The sequence below is a fragment of the Leptonotus elevatus genome, chromosome 16, assembly GCF_054856555.1.
Source record: "Leptonotus elevatus isolate MCC_2025b chromosome 16, RoL_Lele_1.0, whole genome shotgun sequence".
In the NCBI taxonomy this organism is placed as follows: Eukaryota; Metazoa; Chordata; class Actinopteri; order Syngnathiformes; family Syngnathidae; genus Leptonotus; species Leptonotus elevatus.
Window position 1 is genome coordinate 12,154,082 of NC_141254.1, and position 19,531 is coordinate 12,173,612.

Sequence of the window (19,531 nt, forward strand, 5' to 3'; positions counted from 1 at the left end):
ATGTACATTTGAATGTATTTAAATACTGTACGTTAGAATGTATTTGCAAGTACATTCGAACATACTTCAAATACGTTTAAACGTATATACAAATATTAAACATTTGCATATTCGTTTAAACGTATTTGCAAATACATTTCAATGTACTTGTAGGCTAAATACTAAAAGCGTAGCATCAACCCCCCCCCCCCCCCCCCAATAATACAACAGGGTACAAGTCAATACCCCACAATACTTAAGTTTCAAACATATTGGTATAATGTAGGCCAAATGCTAAAAGTCATTAAGGGAAAATATGCTACGCTTTTAGCATTTAGCCTACAAGTACGTGTGGACGTACTTTCAAATAAGTCAATTGTATTAGCGACTACGTTTAAACGTATTTACAAATACATTCAAATGTATAGGCCAGTTAAAAATGTTTACTGGACATTGGCAGTTTCATGCTTTCGTACTAAACCCAATGACATGGAGGAAAGTGTAATTTACACAAATCTAACAATTCCCTTTACAGATTATTTATAATTATGGTAAACAAATAAATACATTGCATCCAAACCATCACTTTACAATATATTACGATTGCTGTATGTATGTATATATATATATATATATATATATATATATATATATATATATATAAAAATCTGATATAGTTCATTAAAACATTTGGTAATAAAAAAAATGTCAGGAAGGTAAGAAGCTTAGTTCATTAAGAGGATGCACGTGTATAAATGCATCAGGTTGGACACAATCACATTCAGTGAGCTCCACAGAGAGAAGCTAAAGCTAATCATCCGCCACCAAGGACGCAGCCCACACACACACACGACCCGTTAAACCATGGCTCTCACATCAGTGCCACAAGGACTCCCGCAACGACGTCTCTTTTATTTCTCCACCAAGGTCAACTCATCCTCATCACGCCCGTTTCCTTGCAAGCCTGAAAATTGCTTTTCCCCTTTCCCTTGCATGCATCAAAACGATTGGTCTCGTATTAGTGGCTTTAAGGTTTTATTTAAATTGCATCCACCTGTTACTTTTAATGTTCCTTTTTGCTGCCTTATAAAGATTTTGCAAACCTTTCCCTTTTCTCATTTCTCAAATTTAATTCTCAAAAATCTTTCATCACCTCATGGACCAAGCGGTGGCGGGGTTGAGGAGTAGTGATCCTCGCTTATCTGTTGGAACGTTTCCTTTTCCTGTCTGGGATTTAGATTTCCTTCAGCAGAGAAACTAATGGCTGCCACGGCAGCGCATGTCAAAGGTTCTTTTCTGGTCAAGGCAGGCGATAACTAAAATAAAGACAGGGGGTAGATCATGTTATTCTATCCAGTGTGGGCTGGACTGAACTTTAAAAAGAGCCTCTGTGAGGGTATTTTGTCCGGAAATTCTAAACCAAGCATCAGAGAGTGAGAAAGCCAGCTCACTGATAAGGCAGCGTGGATAAAAAGCTTCCACAAAAAAAGAAAAAAGAAAAAGTATTGCTTCCCATGTACATCAACACAACCCTTTATACATCCCCCAGTCACAATAATAATATGTCATCTCTTTTTGGGGGTGAAAACCATATATACATACTATAAATTATAAAATATATAATCCAGTGTTTTTTTTCTTCTTCTTCTTCTTCTTCTTGAAACCACCCAGATTGTAACACTCTGAAACAATCACAGGCGGTAACTTTTAGCACAGACCTTACATAGAAAAAACAATTGTGAAAATAGCAGAACTTTCTCTGGCACACACTGATTTAAGTGCTCCAAGCTAAAAAAAAGGATAAGCAGAAGAGGCTAGTTCGGAAACAGCTGGTTTGCTCTGCGCTTTAAGGCCGATTCACTGACCCATGCACAGTAACACTTTTTGGCTCTCAGATGAAGACTTTGTTTGCACACACGTGGCAGGTAAACACTGTCCCGAGATTATGCAAAACGGATGAGCACTTGCAGGTTAAGTTTGCAGCTTTGGACTGTTTACAGTCTTTGGATGGTGTCATCCACGTGAATGTTTCAGTCGCTGTGATCTTTCCTTTCCTTTCCTTTCCGGGCTGAATCGCGCATGTAAACATAGTCGGCGGTGATGTCATGAGGGCGGTCAGTGCAAAAAGTCTGAAGGAATGTAATGACACTACGGCACTTGGTGCAGATTGGCGGACGAGCAGACAGGCAAAGACAGACAGACAGACAGACAGACGGGGAAGGTTCATGGTCAGCATTCAGTAGTATGGCATCGGGAGATGTCACGGGGGTCGCCTCCTCCCTCTTCCGAGTGAAAGTTCAGTGGATCCTCGCCGGACAGGTTGGCGCGTCGCTGTGCGCCATTCTCGCCGGCTTGTGATTTCAGAGGCGTCTGCAAGGAGGGGCAAGACGCTCCCTCGCGCCCAGTTAAGACGAGGAGCAGCAGGGGAGGATGCCGGCTGTGTGAAATTCATCTCAGGTTTGGGCATCCCGGCCGCTCGGTTGCCACCTGGAAGGATGAGAGAAGGATTGCGTGGTTAGTGCGTGTCCTCACCGTGGGTATGTAATCAATGTGGGGGTCCAAAGCTCTTAGGCCATCTGTTAGGACCTTCCTGATACTGCGAACGCCAGCCTGTGACCTAAATATGCTCCCTGCATCCATACCAACACATTTGATGACCCCCCCCCCCCCCCCCCAAAGGCAACAATACCACACACATAGTGTCTATTGCTGACTCCAAATGTACCGATACCACTAGTACTTCTGATACATAGAAAGATATAGCATTTTTTCCTTAAAATTGCATTAAATTGATGGCAATTTTCTATCGTTCTCATTTTTACATTGCTAGTTCCTAATCATAAAATGACGTGTACCGATACCTTGAAAGACCGGGTATCAGCCCAGCACTGGCCCATCTTTACAAATAAGAACAGTCCGGGAATCGCTATTTTTTAAAATACTCATTCAAAATTTGCAGCATATTCCCCTTCATCCACTTGACGTACCATTTCCACTAAACGGAATTTATTTTTGTATTTTAAAACCACTTACTGTAAAATTGAGGGGGGGGGTATTATATGATATGCTTCACATGCTGTAATTAAAAGTAGTGACTGAGTTCAAGAGATTTAAAAACAAAGTAAAGAAATAAAAAACGGACTAATAGAGCGTACAGTGAAGAAGAATATTTGTGAAAACATGATTTAAAAAATACGTTGAAAGACCTTAACCATAGGTATAGGAAAAGAGCATTGTTAGCAACATGGATTCAAAAACATATGCACTTTATTGGCATGTTTGAATCTTTATTGATTCACAATAGCCCGCTTACAAATACCAGATAATCGGGGGACACAAGTAGAGGGGGGGGGGGGCATTTTTAAGGGTAATTTTTAGGGTGTAGGTCTCGTCTCATTCACAGTCTCTTCCATCTGAAGAATACGCAAACGTAAGTAAACACACAGGAGAAAATGGAGATAAGAGCATTATCTTTTTCAAGGTGCCATTGGTGTGATGTGACCAGAATGGATGAGGAAGTGGCGCGGCCTGCTGTCTATTCTGGTCTGTCATTGGTGGCCTGCGTGCCCCCGTACACAAACTACAACTGGCGCGACAATGGGATTAGTGCCTGGGGGCTTGGCACAGTTCCATCGTTGCACATATTGACCACAGATTTGGGACGTGTATTCCGTTTATTAATTAACCAGAGGTTGGGCTAGACAGGTAACTACCAAAATACTAGGACTATTAATGATTGGTACACAAAAAAACAAAAAAAAAAAAAAAGGTGGGTTGTTTTTCTAACCCTCTCACTGGGTAGCTGTGGATTTTGATCAGATTGGGATAGTGTAAATAACTCATGAATGGCTCTGTTTATTTTGAATTTCTAATGTCAATATCCTGTTCCCTCCCATGCCTTATTTTTTTTAATCGTCATTTTTATATGTGCTTTTATTTTTGGCGAACTTCCGGCAGTACAGGAAGTGCTATCCGCTAGAACGACGCTAACATCCACTAGAAAGATGCTAACAAAAAAGAAAAAAAAGAAAAGGAAAAATGTCCATGATTCAACTTGTTGCTGACTGAAACGCCAACTTACGTTGTTGCTATCTAAGCACTTAGCTGGAATGCGGACAAGGTACGGGGTAGATGCCATGGACTTCCGTTCTTCCGGGTTTTACACATCAGCGCCGTTTCCGTGGCATATAGTCCATTTGTGTCGTTTTATTGTGATATTTCATGATGCGTATTACTTGTAAAAGGAGTTTTTGTTATTTTCAATCTAAGGGAAGTTAATGATAGCTTCTCCTAAGTGTTTTTTTTTTTAGTGCTACTGGCTTTCTGTTTTAGCTAACTTTTCACATGCATGACGCTTCACCATTGTCTGGCTGGGTTTGCCACAGTTAGTTTGATCCAAGCTTGGGTTAATTGCTTTGAACCAGCAGATTGGGCTGAAAATGGGATTTGAAGAAATGAAGCTGGTTGCCATTTTTGGAGTTAGTGTTTACATTTACGATACAAAAGATCATTTGCAGTTAAAAATCTGATTAAATATTTACATGCCGGCGTGGCTATAAATAGATGTAATGATTCCGTCTTTGTTTGCAAGGTTGTGCCTGCCCCCTCACATCCCTACTCCTCCTGAGCTAATAGAAGCCGGCGAGGGAATAAAGTCCAATCAAAAAGATTGCGTGCTTTGGGATTGACAGGATGCAGAACATCATTAAAGCACTTCCTGTCTTCACACTTGGGCACGAGCGGACGACTGGTAAAGGAGGTCAAATATTCCATCACTGGCACAGTGTGTGACGCACGGTGTCTTCCTCTCTTGCGTTCCGGAGAGTTTCTACTCGATGAATGTGTGAAGGCTTGCAGCTGTATAAACAGTTCAGTTACCGAATGCGCGTTTCGCTTCGAGATGTGATTCCCTTCACGAGCTGCGTGGTTTCCTGAAGAAATGAGCGTGGAGTTGTGCTGTCAGATCAAATGCTGGCCCGCTTGACAGCCGCCAGCTTACGGGATGCCCTGCAGTGCAGAGGCTACCCCGCCATGAATATTAATAAGCTCTTAGTGTATCCTAGTATTAGACTAACATTGTCGATCGTAGTTTAATAGTATAGGAGATTACTGCTTCACTTCATCCTCATTAAGAGTCTCCCTCTTCTTAATTCATCTCCTTCACCTCCACTATGATCACTATAAAAAAAAGAAAAGGGGGAGTACTATTTACTTTAAATATTTGTTTCTCTGTATTTGCCAAGCACGATTAAGCATGGATGAGTGAGTGATACTAAAGTTTTACCAGTTAAATTTTTAATCACACATGTAGAACTGATAGGGCAAGCTAAACTAACGCTAAAAGTTCGCTAAGTGTGACTATTTGCATACACTTTGTGTGCATACATTTCACAATCATCACGCTACAAAATTTTTATTAACTCATTCACTGCCATTGACGACTATAGACGTCAAAAATTCATGTGAACTATTTCTATTAGTTAAACTTTTTTTTCCTTTTCATTTCATTTCAGAAAAAAAATATTGTACATTTATAACAGATATAAAATTTGTGATTAATCGTGAGTTAACGATTAAAGTTATGCTCTTAAATACGATTACAAATTTTTAATCGTCTGACGCCCCTTATTTTTAATATATATTTTTTTAATTAGGGGCGTCAGGCGATTCATTTTTTAAAATTGTAATTAATCACATGACTTCACTGGTTAACTAACGATTGATAAAAACAATTATATCTGTTCTGAATGTACAACAAATAAAAATCTAGGTTTTCATACTCTTGTTGGTAAAAGTGGAAAAATGTGAAACTAATAGAAATAATTCAAATGAATTTTTGACGTCTATAGCCATCAACGGCAGTGAATGAGTTAAGAAAGTGGTAACATTTTGGAACTTTTGGTTGAACGCGATAACCTTTAAAATTCCAAGTCCAAAGACATTTTTAGTCATAATCAGTGAGTCAACAGTTTATTCTTGTTATGCTGTACTTAGCCGGCGACTACATTTACTCCTCATTGTTCTTCTGTGTAGACTTGGCTGCCGCGCTGCCCTTCATTGTTTTGTTTTTTTCATTCTTGGTTAATAATTAGAGCGCTTGGGCAACATGTGTGTACATCTGATAAAAAAGGCCAGGAACTTGGGAAGGCTGCTATAGCATGGCTCTTGATAAGATGTTTGGTAGTGGGTCAAATAACCACGCCAAGAATGTTAGACACCCTCTCAGCACAACGCTACTGAAAGCAATCAGTCGTGTGGATTATAAATTTGGATAACCTCACGTCAAAGGAAGTATGCTGCTTCATGCCAGACACATACACCCCCCCCCCCCCCCACACACACACACACGCACGTGTTCATCCATCCCTTCATCCATTTTCTATACTGCTTATCCTTTTCAGGGCCACAGGGAGCTGGAACCTGACCCAGCTCAAGACAATGCCCTGAACTCACTCACACTGCCACTGAGTGCAAATTGAACCTATGCTGCCTGCATGTAAATGAGCCAAAATACCACCAGTGACTCACTTTGGTGTTGACATATAAAAAATGAAAATACCTGATCACACCTTGACCGAAGTGGATGGCCGAGAGAGCTGGCTCAACCTGATGAGAGAAAGAAGACGTGTAAGAATTTAGATGCCAGTGGTTGAAGGGTTGGGATTTGCTAATGCTAAATGCTATCTTGGTTGACAGCTGTAAAACTACAGAGTTAAACAAGTCGATATACTCGTCACTATGGAATCTTCTTTGCTCTGTCCCGCCAGCTATTGGAGGCTAGTTGTGTCGTTTACCTCGTGCCGTTCACACATTGTAACATTGGTAAATATAGAAGCTTGTGTTGTCTGACCGGCGAGTGGCAACCTCAGTGGATAGTAGGACTACATTTCCCATGATTCTAGTTTTGGTCGATGCCTATTGCCTGCTACCCATAAAATGCGGATGTGGATGACAACGCAAACGTGAATTTGGAAGTAATTAGGAAGGAATCTAACAGTTAAACTCCTTTTTGATGGGTTTATCATATGAATCGCTATGACAACTGTGTGATTGACAAACTTGGCGATGAACGGGACGCCAGGAAGGGACCTGCGTAATATCGGAACATGTTACGAGAGACCCGCTGGGACGCGGGACCCAAGACTCAAAAGCAGCACTGTCCCGGCCAAAACGGGATGTCTGGTCACCGTGCCGGAAGAAAAAAAACACCCTAGGTTAGCTTAGCGCCAGCTAGCTTGTACGACAGACACAAAATGATGGATGATGGATTCACAACTTCACGAAAAGCAAAACAACACCCTGAGTTCTGCCATTGGCCAGTGTGTGCTTGAGGTTTAAGTAAGTTATTTTACACTAAAAATGAAAATTTGACACGGCTGAATTAGCGCGTCAGCCGCAGTATCGGTACACTGTGATATGTTTTCAAAAAAGTGAACATGAGGCTTAGTAAAACGCTGTGGACAACATACTAGCGCTATATACTGCGAGTGCACTCAATCAAATTGGATTTAGCACTTTTTGGACTATGACGTGTTTTTTTTTGTTGGCAAAATAGCAAATTCCATTCTAATTGATTCAGGAATTGGTGGTTAGGCTAAATGGTAAACAAATATGATCATCCAAATGCAGCATTTCCTGTAATTATGACGTTAGCATAGCTTAGTGACTGACTATGGTATACTCTCTTACTGTACATACAAATTTGGGTTGCATCGACAAAATAAGAACAGAACACCACTGAAAAGTGGGGACCCCTCTGTAAGTAAACTTTCTTAGCAGGAGAAGCCTCGCCCTATTTTATAAAAGAACACCACAGTAGACCAATTCATTACTGTAGATAAAGTGGTGTCGTCACAGCAATCGCAAAGGCACATCTTCGCTAATTACAAGCTACAGTACCATCAAAATAGATCAAAACTGAGATCAGATCAGGACACATTTCTGCATTCAGTCCTAAAACTGCCGCACACTCCTTGCACCCCTAAATGGATGTGCCCAATCAGTCAAGCACTGGCATGGCAGATGAGACCGATCTGCTCACACATCAGTAAGTGTAAATGTAGATCGGGCGAATGCGTGTATTTGTGGGGCACGCAATGAGCCCGAGCTATTAATGGAAACAGTGTAGCCCAAAAAAAAAAAAGCCAGCAGCCTAGAAATAAAAAAAAAGTGCTCCTTGAAGCTGGAAATAGACGCACTCCAGTGAGTTATACTAGTTCGGCTCCGCTGCTCTTATAAATAGCTAAGTATCTGACGCCGTACTCAAAGAAGGGGAAACGGTGCTCGGTAAAGTCACTTGGAATTTATATATCAGAGGCTTTATAGCGTGAACGTAATCTATAAATATCAGCCGCGGAACACCCCCTGTCGCACAAAGTCGTACACATTGTCACTGTTCTTGCTCCCTGAGGAGACAATGTTACATAAGAACTGCTGCTGTTGAAGTTTTTCTTCATAGAGATGTCTTGCACAAATCTGCGAAGGGAGCTACTACAAGTGTGTATTAGACCATGTGAGGTACGCAACTACGTTTGCTGAGCAGAAATACTTGGAGCTGGTGTGCAATTAACGTGTTGCCATTTTCTATAGGCTCGTGCTAGTGTTTAAATAAAACATAGCACATTTTGTATCACTCCATATTTTTGTTGGATAAAGTTATTGGGCAATGCAATACTTTGATCTATTTAATCTCAAATGTACTTATTACCGACATAACCGCCCTTTGGAGTCATTGTTCTGCATTTGTTGCCCTTTTTCCAGAAACAAAGCCCACAGAAACCACATCACAGCTAACTTTATGGCCACACCACTCGAAGGCCTCTGTAAAATTATATATTTAACAATACACAGAGGACATATTAACAGCTTGGATGGTAGCCTGACAGGAGAATTTCAAAGTACTGTACATAGCTCTCTTTCCACAAACCCTTCCCAAACATTTCCCAGTGGCGTTACTTTTCAAGCTCTTACAATTGCTAATAGATTTTTTTTTTTTTTTTGCTTAAGCGATAGCAAATGTCTCATTTCTCTTCATGGGGTGTTTCAGCATGGAAACAGCATGCAAACGGCGAATAAGACAAAGAGGCTGACTGACTGGAGACAAGAAGTCAGGCATCAGACTGCCATCCTGTCTAACAATATCCCTCATGTTTAACAGGAAGGAAGCCATTTCTGACAGCGCAGGCAGCAAGGGAGTATGTCAATGTGATAAAAAAAGTTGGACAAAATAAGCAGGAAAAAAAACAAAAAACAAGGTCATACTTTACACCCTTGCTTAGCCTTTTTAGGTCATTGGTAGCTACCGTGCACTCTGTTCATTGTGGAATGTTAGCAAAAGTGAGCTCAATATAACAGGTGACAACTAGTAGAGATAAGTGGGGGGGGGGGTGATAATAATGGCTAGCATAAAGAAAAGTCAGCGCTTAAGTCTTTTTAGCTGACTGAATTTTGTGTTCAGATTTGGTCACGTAACATAGTTAGCATTGTGTAGCTTAGCCCTGACACCTGGCAACTGTGTATTTATTTTTCCGATTCTCTGATTTACTCTGTAAGCACGCATTACAATGTATATATATACACATTCTACTGGTTAAGTAGGCTAGGGGTTAAAACTTCGCACTGCTGTAGTATGGCGGCATTCAAGGGTTAAAAGTGCTTCATTGTGATGAGTTAGTGAGCTGCTAGCATTAGAATTTCAAGTATTGCTCTAACATATTCAGTAAGCCAATAGTAAAATACTAACTAGTAATGTTAATTCCCTTTGCTTTGTCACTATGCAATTTATACCGTAAGAATATACCGTGCATATAGCATTAGCGTTATACCTTAAATTTCATTAGCTAAAGAAACCAACTCTGTGATTCAATCTGAATTATTCATTGCAATCAATGTAACTTTTAAAAATGTTACCTCTTCCTTTTAAAAGTGAAGCCTGTTCCACTATGCATTTGTGGCTCTAAAAATCATTCACTGCCATTGACGGCTATAGACGTAAAAAAATTATTTGAACTATTTCTATTAGTTACATTTTTTGTTTTTACCACTTTTGTTAACAAGAGTATGAAAACCGAGAAAAAAATGTTTTTATTGTACATTCACAACAGAAATAAAATTTTGGATTAATCGTGAGTTAACTAATATAAGTCCTGCAGTTAATTACCAACAAAATTTTTAATCGCCTGACACGATTTAAAAAAAGAAAGAAAAAAGAAAAGATGATTAAAAATTAGGGACGTCAGACGATTACATTTTTAAATCGTAATTTATCACATGACTTCACTAGTTAACTCACCATTAATCACAAATTTTATATCTGTTCTAAATTTACAATAAAAATAATTCTAGGTTTTCATGCTCTTGTTAACAAAAGTGGAAAAAAATTTAAACTAATAGAAATAGTTCAAATAAATTGTTGACGTCTATAGCCGTCAATGGCAGTGAATGAGTTAAAGGAGAAGTCAACCTTAAACATTTCTTGACAATTATATGTTATATGTGACCACAAACATGACATTTTGATTAATATTACATTTTTGGAATATGAGTTATGAAGCAAAATCCTGCCGTTTTTATCCATCTCAGGGGGCGGCCATTTTGCCAATTGCTGTCGACTTAAGATGAAATCAATGTTGCTCGGGCAACAACCAATCAGAGTGCATATCATTGTCAATAAATTTATGGTTGAAATTTATGGTTGAAATTTATGGTTGAAATTTATGGTTGACTTCCACTTTGTAATGTAATGTATTGACATTGTGCTTAATGGGCGAGTCCCCCTTTACTTCAGATCCAACATTCAGGGATTGTTGCCAAAAGCCACTTACTGATTCTGAGCCTTCTCTCGGTCATCCAGAAAGCAGAGCGCGGTGGCCAGGAAGAACATGCCCCCCAGGACGATAATGAAGGGACAGAGCATGAGGGCGTAGCCCAGACTGAGGAAGCGCCACAGCGCCGACGTCGCGTAGCTCTGACGAAGGCTGTCGGAGATCTGCAACACGGCAGAGGAGAAAGGATCGGCTTTAGCATATACAAAATGGTGTTCTCTTGGTCATATACAGGATCTTTATCATGGGAACAGATTCAATCAACCATTAGCACGAGAGTGCGTCTGCATGGATAAAAGTATTGGGTCTTAGCGTCTTCCAAACCAAACTAAAAAGCATTCCTTGGTGAAAATGGCATTCTCCAACTGTTCCCACAGAATTGTATAGTCCAAAATGTCATGGTAAAATGAAAAAGTAGGATTCAAGAGGAACCCCAGAGTGATAGATTATGTTTGGTTATATAGTGTAATTCCAAGGGAATACATTTTACTCAAAGAATAACACCAAGAGGAGAACAGGCCTCAGTGTACCTCCATTCATATCTCAACACAGCGACAAATGTGATGGAGAGGGTAGTGAGCTTAAAATAGACTGGTAATTATTCCGAGGCATGCAAAGTAAGGACAAGAGCTTCTTGTGAGAGAGTGACAGTCTCCGAGGTCAAAAGTTACCCATGGCTGAAGCACATTGATTTTATGTTCACATCAGCAAAATGGAGGGGCAGGAGTGTGTGCAGCGTTCATCTTGAGCAGTGCAGGTTTTGTTCACGTGCGTTTCCTGCTACTATGAATAATTGCCCTTAGCCAATGCAGCTTTGCTAAAAATACATAAACAGCTGCCCGTCTTAATTATATTTTACACTCTACAGTCCAACCCATTAAAGGCTATTACAGTGTACAAGAAGCGCATCTGAATCTTAATTATTGGCCGAGTATGTAAATAAACACAAGGAATTTGTCTTAACAGTCACAAACCGTCCGAGAAACATAAAAAAAATAACAATGACCAACAAAACGGGAAGCCTGCCAGTTCGCTACTTAGCTTTTCTTACATGAAAAAAAAAAAGAAGGAAAATCATGGCGCCATCTGTGTTGATTAAAGGGGGGCACAGTATGGACCTGGAAAAAAAAACCTCTACACATAGCAATCCTCATGTCAAAATCCAAAAAAGAAGCTGAGTCGCAGCTTTCTCCCGCGTTACTCAATCACAGGATCGGCGCCAGGCTGCACGGGTGGCTCCGTACTGTATCTGCCTGTGCTCAGTGAGCGTCACGATGACTCCATTGCACTTGCATGCTAAACCTCAGTTTAGGAACTGAGGCACTGAGCAATGACGCACTTGGAGCATTGTGGCTCTTGTTGGTCAGCGGTGTGAAACCCTGGGACTTTCACTGCTGCGGGCAGATGGAAAATGTTGGGTGCTTTGGTTAAGAGTGCTGATACATTTGCATTCCAAATGCAGTTAGGTTATAGTAAACATTTTACGGCGCACTTTTTTAAACTCTATTTTGGGAAACAAATCATTTTTGGTAGCCCAAGAAGTGGTCAGCGGAACGTTCAAATGTAACCACTCGCAATAAGATAGAAAACCATTTTTATTTTCCCCCAATCATAGCCAGATGTACAATATACTTTATTATTTATTAATATTTTCTCTGGCATTCGTCCGCATTAGGGTTGTGGGTTAACTGACATTTTAGACTGAATTTTGGACAGAAGAATTTAAACCACTGAAAAATGTTGAGCTTTTGTTGTGCAAAAAAAAAAAAAAAAAAAAATCAGCTTGAACCACAATCCCCATTCTCTAATTTCTAGTAAAGAAAAATATGGCTAATACTAAATGGAAAAGTATTTTGGTGAAATATATTGGAAAATTGTGACATTATGCTTTAATATTATACAATATAATATTGTACGATATAAAGATTGCACCAAAAAATGGATATTACATGAAATGAAATATTTTTTGAAATTATTTAGACTTGACATATTGAATGCCCAGTAAAGGGTTATTAGCTGATGCTAAAAAAATATGAGGTGAAATACATTTAAGGTGGAATGCATAAAAAAAAAAGACAAGTAAATTTATCACAAGCAGATTCCAAAGTTCTGATGTTCAAAATGTGAATGATTGGTTGAACAAAAGATGCGAGTGGGGTTTTTCTTCAGTACCAATCAAGTGATAAATTTTGCTTTGATCCTATTTCTAGCATTCAAGCTACTTTTTTTTTTTTTAAAGAGCTTGTCAGCAGTGTTCACTTTGTTCATTTGTGCAGCATAAAAAAAAAAAGGGGGACAAAAAGAAAGAAGAACGGAGATCTCCAGAATGCCTAGACAGCTGTGGCTAAGAATCAGTCCGATTCAGGAATCAAAGACTTCCTCACCAAGCCCCAAGTGAGCATTCCATACAATTACACAATATGCGATGTACATCTGTCAGGAAGTTTTTCCTCTGATAAACATAATGGGCTTTGATATCCTTGATGTCACTGCGGCGTTAGTGGTGACTCATGTTTTTGTGTTTTGTCATGTGAACAGCTCACCGTTCTTCCTGCGTACCTTAGTGGTGTTGCACGTGCGTGCGAGCGTGCGTGCGTGCGAGCATTAGCTCCTGGGTGTGACGGTTAGAATCACTCCCTGAACTCCGCTTATACTCGAACCTATGTAATTTTTTTGGAACTCCAATGGAACAATGATGTCTCAGAGCTGAAACTCATTTTGCACATTGCAGCTCACATTCACCACCTGTGGTAAAGCTCGTTTCATTTCACTTTGGGAGAGTCTTACCAGGCCTATTAGGTATGGACTTCCTGCATCACCCAGTAGGTGAGAGGTGAAGCTCTGGAACGCCACCGCCGTCGCTCTCCGCGTGGGAATAACTACAAACTGCACAGAGAGGTGACAACGAGCAAACGGAAGAATTTTGTCAGGTGATGATTTGTCAGGTTTCTATTGCAACACCATCAGTCGAGAATAAACTGATTAACTGACACACCCGTACATGTGAGTTTAAATCATTTGCTATCTTGACTCACTTAAAAAAAAAAAAACTTCAAACAAGTTAGTCAATAATCTGTGTTTTTGTTGTTTATGGTTGTGCCTTGTTTCTTTTGCTTCATGTCTTGTTAGATTATTATTATTTTTTGTTCTACCTGTTATCGTCACCAACCAGCTCCCTCAGCTGTGTCTTGTCCAGGTGCTCCTCGTTGTCTCGTCAGTTTGCTTGTATTTAAGTTCCCTGGTTTCTTTTTGTGAATATGTTTCGGTTGCTGTCGTTCATGTTTTCACTGAGTTCTGTCTTGTTTCCTTTTGTAGTTATTTTATGCCCAGTTTTGGTTTATTCCTTTCAATCAAATTTTTAGACTTTTAACATATATGTTATTGTGATTTTTATTCTCCACCATTTTTTGCCGTGAAACAACTCACAAATAATACTTCCGATTGACACATTTCAAATTTCAACTCGATAAAAAAATTCACGCCTCCTTGTCTGATTCCACCTTACTTACAGTATTGGCACATTTTAACGTTAAATATCAATTTTTCCCCATTAATTTTCAATAGGACTGGCGTTAAACTTTTTCTAAGTCCCACTTTCCACACCCACTTCCATACATACAACTGACCATCATAATATCAAATGAATGGATGGTACTGCATGCCTAGGTGGCGCTATTGAGTGATTTTATAAAAAATATTGGGTGGATTTTTGTTGTTGCATTTTTCAATTGGATATCATTAGTTCCACTTTTCCATCTAAATGAATGAAGGGTACTTTCAGGTAACACTTTTCCATATAAATTTCAAATTGCTTCAAAAATTCACATCATTTATCTTTCAATTTACTTCATAAGCATTCAGCTTAGCATTCAGCTATTAATATTCAATTAGCATTCATCTTTCAGCATTCCCACCAATTTCTGCAGAAATTGCACTTAGTCTAATTCAGCTTATGATTTCTTCCAGAATTGTTTGCCTTTAAAAATTGTATTTATTTATTTTCTTCGCATTTGTGTCCCAACCATGCAAAATCCTAACACACCCACACAGACTACAGAAATACTTTCCATAAGAATTTCTGTACATGTATACATGTAGAGTTTTTTGTCATTCCAGTTGAAATCATTTAAGATTTCAGGTTATCTGTTTACTACGTGATGTGATCTATTCCGATCTGCCGTTTACATGCTTCACTAAGTTAATCAGATAAGTTGTGGGACACACGGAGATCGATGCAAACGACACATGCTTTATCAGGAAGGAGTTCATTCGCCTATTTAAATAGCTGTGATCGTTTTAACACTTTTATTAAGCAACATCTTGATAAAAAAAGAAAGAAGATCCAAGTACTTTAGAACAAGTTAACCTGTTGCAGACAAGCACTTGGTAAATCGCTTAAGTGCGTAAACTACGACATTTTTACGTTTATGGGATGGAATTGAATGGAGACATCCTATGAACGTAAAAAAAAATGGACGTAAGTGTTTTTCACAGGACAGCGACGATGACAGTTTGACCCTGGAACAGTTTCTTTTTCCATTATTTCCTGTTTTCTTTTAAATCTGAGCAACTAGGGTGTTGCAGAATGGATCTTGCGCCTCTTTAAAAAAAAAAAAAAAAAGTAAAGACACACACTGTAACCTCATCGAAAAGAAAAAACTCTCAAAAACAACCATCGGAAAGGGAGAAGCCAAAAGAAACAACCATTTCTCATCACCCAGCTAAGTGGCTATAAACATTTTGGGATAATTTTCACTCAGGCGAGTTTGAATGAGGATAAAAGGCCAAGTGCGTTGAAAAGAACCCGTGTTCGTGCGGACATCTCATCAGCCTTCACAACTCAAAATACAACATAAGTATTTGTAATTAAATTGGTAAAATAACAGAATTCCCGGAGACGTCAAAGGATAAGTATGGGTTTTGAGTACTCACCATTAAAATGTCGGCCGTTATGGCCCAGTTCAGGAAGAGCAGCGTCTCTCCTATGAAGATGCAGACCTAAATAAAGAGGACAACATTTTGCATTATATAGCAACAGCGATTAAGAGCGACCAGTTTCCACTGTGTGGTTACGAGACACCAAGCCGCAAGAAGACTTCTGTGTGTGGGCATGCGCTGCCGAATACAACTGCTTGGGTTGCTGCGGTTGAAAAACACGTGATTAGGAATTGGCTCAATTGTACGCAAACGCGCGGGTCTTCAGTTTGATTCCGATGAGACAAGCCGAAAAACTGCATGGATGATAAAGATTATATGCCTTGCCTTTATATATATCCATAGTTTGGCTCCGGTTTCAAGATGCTAGCCCTACTTTATGTTCTTTTGGGTGGAGCTGTAAACTTTGAATAGCTTGTTGTGGTTGTATGTACAGTACATGAAAGGTGCGGTAGCAGCTGCGATTTCTATTTGGCTCTTTTCTTAAATACAAACCCATCGGGATTTGTTTGCAACAGATCTATACGGGCCGCTTTTGTGTGGCACGTTTAAACCGTGCCTGTTGACGTGTGCTGTTTCCTGCCGAGGAAATACCCCACTGCCCGCGTGCCAGGCCTCTGGCAGTACCGCACAGGCAGCCTGACACTGGAGATGGAGACGCGGCTGCTGCGAACGCTGCAAGCCCAGACGCTATGACCGACACTCTCAAGAGTGAGGAAGAAAGGCCTTTCATCCCATTAGTTATGTGTTGACGATACAACAGCTGCGAGGGGTCAATCTGCCTCGACAAAGCAAAGCTGACCGCTACAACCGTGTCACACTCCATAATATGACACATCTGTCAGCAAGTGCGCCGTGAAACCTGAGCTGATCTCTTACACGAGGGGCTGCACTGTGAGTTGAATTCACTTTTTAACAAGTGAGAGGTCTGAGAACGTTTTGGATGCTGGAAGGAGTTGAGTCACCTGTTTTGGAGCTTTGATATATTGAGATCATTGATATATATATATATTGTGCACATTTTTAGATTATAAATAAGATAAAACCTATCTGAATATATTGTCCATTCTGAATGACTGTTGGAGACAATCATAAGAAGGAGTCATGCATCTGCATTTTCCAAATTTAAGGGTAATTTTCCGTAACTCAGCCTTCCACGAACACTTCCATCAGTTCAAACTTCATGCTATGCTTGTGATGTTCTCTCACATTTTCCATTATATATATATATATATATATATATTCTAATGAATAATTAAATAGTCAGAGTCCAAATTTTTTAGTGGCCAGAAAAAGATTTAAAAGTTTTTAAAAATTACCTAAAAATGTCCAATAAGAATAAGTGACCACAAAATGTCCAAAAAAGGAAGAGGAAAAGCAGAAAGTTACCATCAAGTGTCCATGAAATTGCCAAAAATATTACAGAATTGAATAATAAAGGCAGAAAAGAAAATGTAACCTAAAATGTCCACACACAAAAAAGAAAAAAAAAACATAAAATATTTTTGGAATTACCAAAAAAGTCAGAAAATTTATTAATAACAAAAAAAAAAGGCAGAAAAGAAAACATTCAAAAAATCTCTCAAAACAAAAAAAGAAATCCCAAAAATTTAAATTAAAGGTCAACACAATTTCCAAACATGACAGAAATTGCGAGTAAAGAAGGCAGAAAATAATGTCCAGTAATAGCCATTAAATTTTCAAAAAAGAAACCTTTAAATGTTTTGCTGCTCCAGACAAATTTTGTGTTGTTTATTTGGCCAAATGTGGCTTTTTTGACAGGAAAGGTTGCTGACCCCTAGCCTTGGCAAATCAAGATCTATAAATTCATTCTTCAAGTACTGTATATTGTTCGTCAAATTTTGTGAACTGTCATCAGCCTTTAACATGGTTTGCAATTTGTATTTCCACTCCTTTGTGTGAGTTATAATGATGGTTATGTGGAGCAGAATGGTGTTTTCCCTCTTGTTCTGTTGTCACGCCAGGAAACAGAGGAGTTGCTGAGGTAAGCCAAGGTCATATATTAAGGAATCAGGGTATGGAAGACTTGTGTCGCATGTGCTTTTGTGCAAAATATCATCCGTCTATTCCCACTTTCCAGCATTCTTAACGGCCAAACTGTTGAAAGTAATTTCCTGTTCCTTTGGGCCTGATAAGACTGAGAAGTAAGTGAGTCGAGCCTGCCAGCGTTCATTGTTTCATGGCCATAAGTGTTAAGCTGCACCCTTCCGACTTCACAGAGCAACAAGACACACAAATGTTATCAATCATTGAGTTTTAGGCACGTCATTTTTGGTCAGTTATGGTCTATGAGAATGGGCCCCATCCTGATGAGTTAGTACAGTGGTTAAAACTATACCACTTTCAAACTCGGTCTATTTTCTCGCGGTAACTGCAGATTGATATAAGGGTTGAAATACAGGCAAACATTTTCATGTGTCACATGTGACTCTTACATAAGCTCCTGTGATGTTCTTCTTTGCCACAACAAAAATAAGGCAGATGAAGATGGCCGAGCCCAGCATGCTGACGGCGCACACGAGGGGGTCGGCCCGCTCCGTCTTCTTCCGACATAGGCGCGTGGTGGCGGCCCCGATGAGCACGCCCAGCAGGCCCGTGATGCACGTGATTGCCCCAAAGATAAGACTGGAGGCAAAGGGGGAAAAAATATTGTTGCTGCACATGTAGGATTGTGGTACAAAGTTTGAATTTAATGTTTAATCTTTTGTTTTTCACCTCTCTTTGCTGCTGCAGATCTCTTTATTGTCGCACGGCTCTGCAGTCGCAGTTGCAGTCTTCTGTATCTCCTGAGCCCTGGCAAGGTAGATGGGAATCCACATCCCAAATGCACCTGTCGCAAAGGACACGGCGGCGGACGCCAGGGACGAGAACACGTAGCTCCGACTGGACATAGAGACAAAAAAAGAACACACAATATTAGCTTAGGGCAAGGGTTTGCAACCTTTCCTGTCAAAAGAACCATTTTAGGCCAAATAAATAACAAAAAAATCCGTGTGTTACTGTTAGTTTAATGTACTGAGGGCCCAAGAGCTAACATTTTAAAAAAAAATTGTCTTTCTGCCAAATTTCTGCCATTTCTGGCAATTTTATAGACATATGGTAATTTTCTGCCTTTCTTCTTCCTTTTGGCCATTTAATGGCTATTTTTTGGGGGCTTCCCCTCCCCCCCTGCCTTTTCTGCTAGCAATTGACATTTTGGGCAATTTTGTGGACATTTATGGCTTTTTAAACGCTTTCTTTTCTGCTTTTTTACCTTTTTTTTAATTAATACATTTTCAGAATTTTTTTGTAATTCCAAGAAAATTTTATGGTAATTTTCTGCCTTTTTTTTGTTTTTGGTCATTTTAGGTTACTTTTTGAACGTTTTATTTGTATTATTTTCTTTCATGGACATTTTTTCTTCATCCTTTTGGGATATTTTATTGCCACTTTTAGGACATTATTATTATTATTATTATTTTTTAAATAATTGTTGAATATTTCATTATACATTTTTATCTAAAGCATTAATTCATTTGAAAAATATTTTCACTAAAAAATACAAATAAATATCCCAAAAATATTAATTACTACAATTTTTTTTTTTTTTTTAGAGATCCACAGGGAGTCACAGGAGAGGGACTAAAGTGCCACATGTGCCTCCAGAGCCGCAGTTTGCAGACCCCTGGCTTATGGTATGATTGTCAAACTAATTTTCATCACGGGCCTTTCAATGCGATTTTCGATACGTGGGATACAAAACAATTCAAGGATGGTTCGATTTGAAACAAGGA

At 39.4% G+C, this 19,531-nt stretch overlaps 1 protein-coding gene across 1 annotated transcript in view; it reads right to left on the reverse strand.

Moving 5' to 3' along the window:
- Positions 1 to 203: 203 nt before the first annotated feature.
- Positions 204 to 19,531, reverse strand: part of spns2 (SPNS lysolipid transporter 2, sphingosine-1-phosphate) — a 64,438-nt gene continuing 45,110 nt past the window's right edge. Inside the window, exons 7-13 of the mRNA XM_086057563.1 lie at positions 18,474 to 18,641; positions 18,194 to 18,383; positions 15,735 to 15,800; positions 13,590 to 13,688; positions 10,803 to 10,966; positions 6,539 to 6,585; positions 204 to 2,466 (exon numbers count right to left, since the gene is read on the reverse strand). Coding sequence (XP_085913689.1) covers positions 6,543 to 6,585; positions 10,803 to 10,966; positions 13,590 to 13,688; positions 15,735 to 15,800; positions 18,194 to 18,383; positions 18,474 to 18,641 — 730 coding nt within the window. The 3' untranslated portion in view covers positions 204 to 2,466; positions 6,539 to 6,542. The remainder of the gene's footprint in view (positions 2,467 to 6,538; positions 6,586 to 10,802; positions 10,967 to 13,589; positions 13,689 to 15,734; positions 15,801 to 18,193; positions 18,384 to 18,473; positions 18,642 to 19,531) is intronic.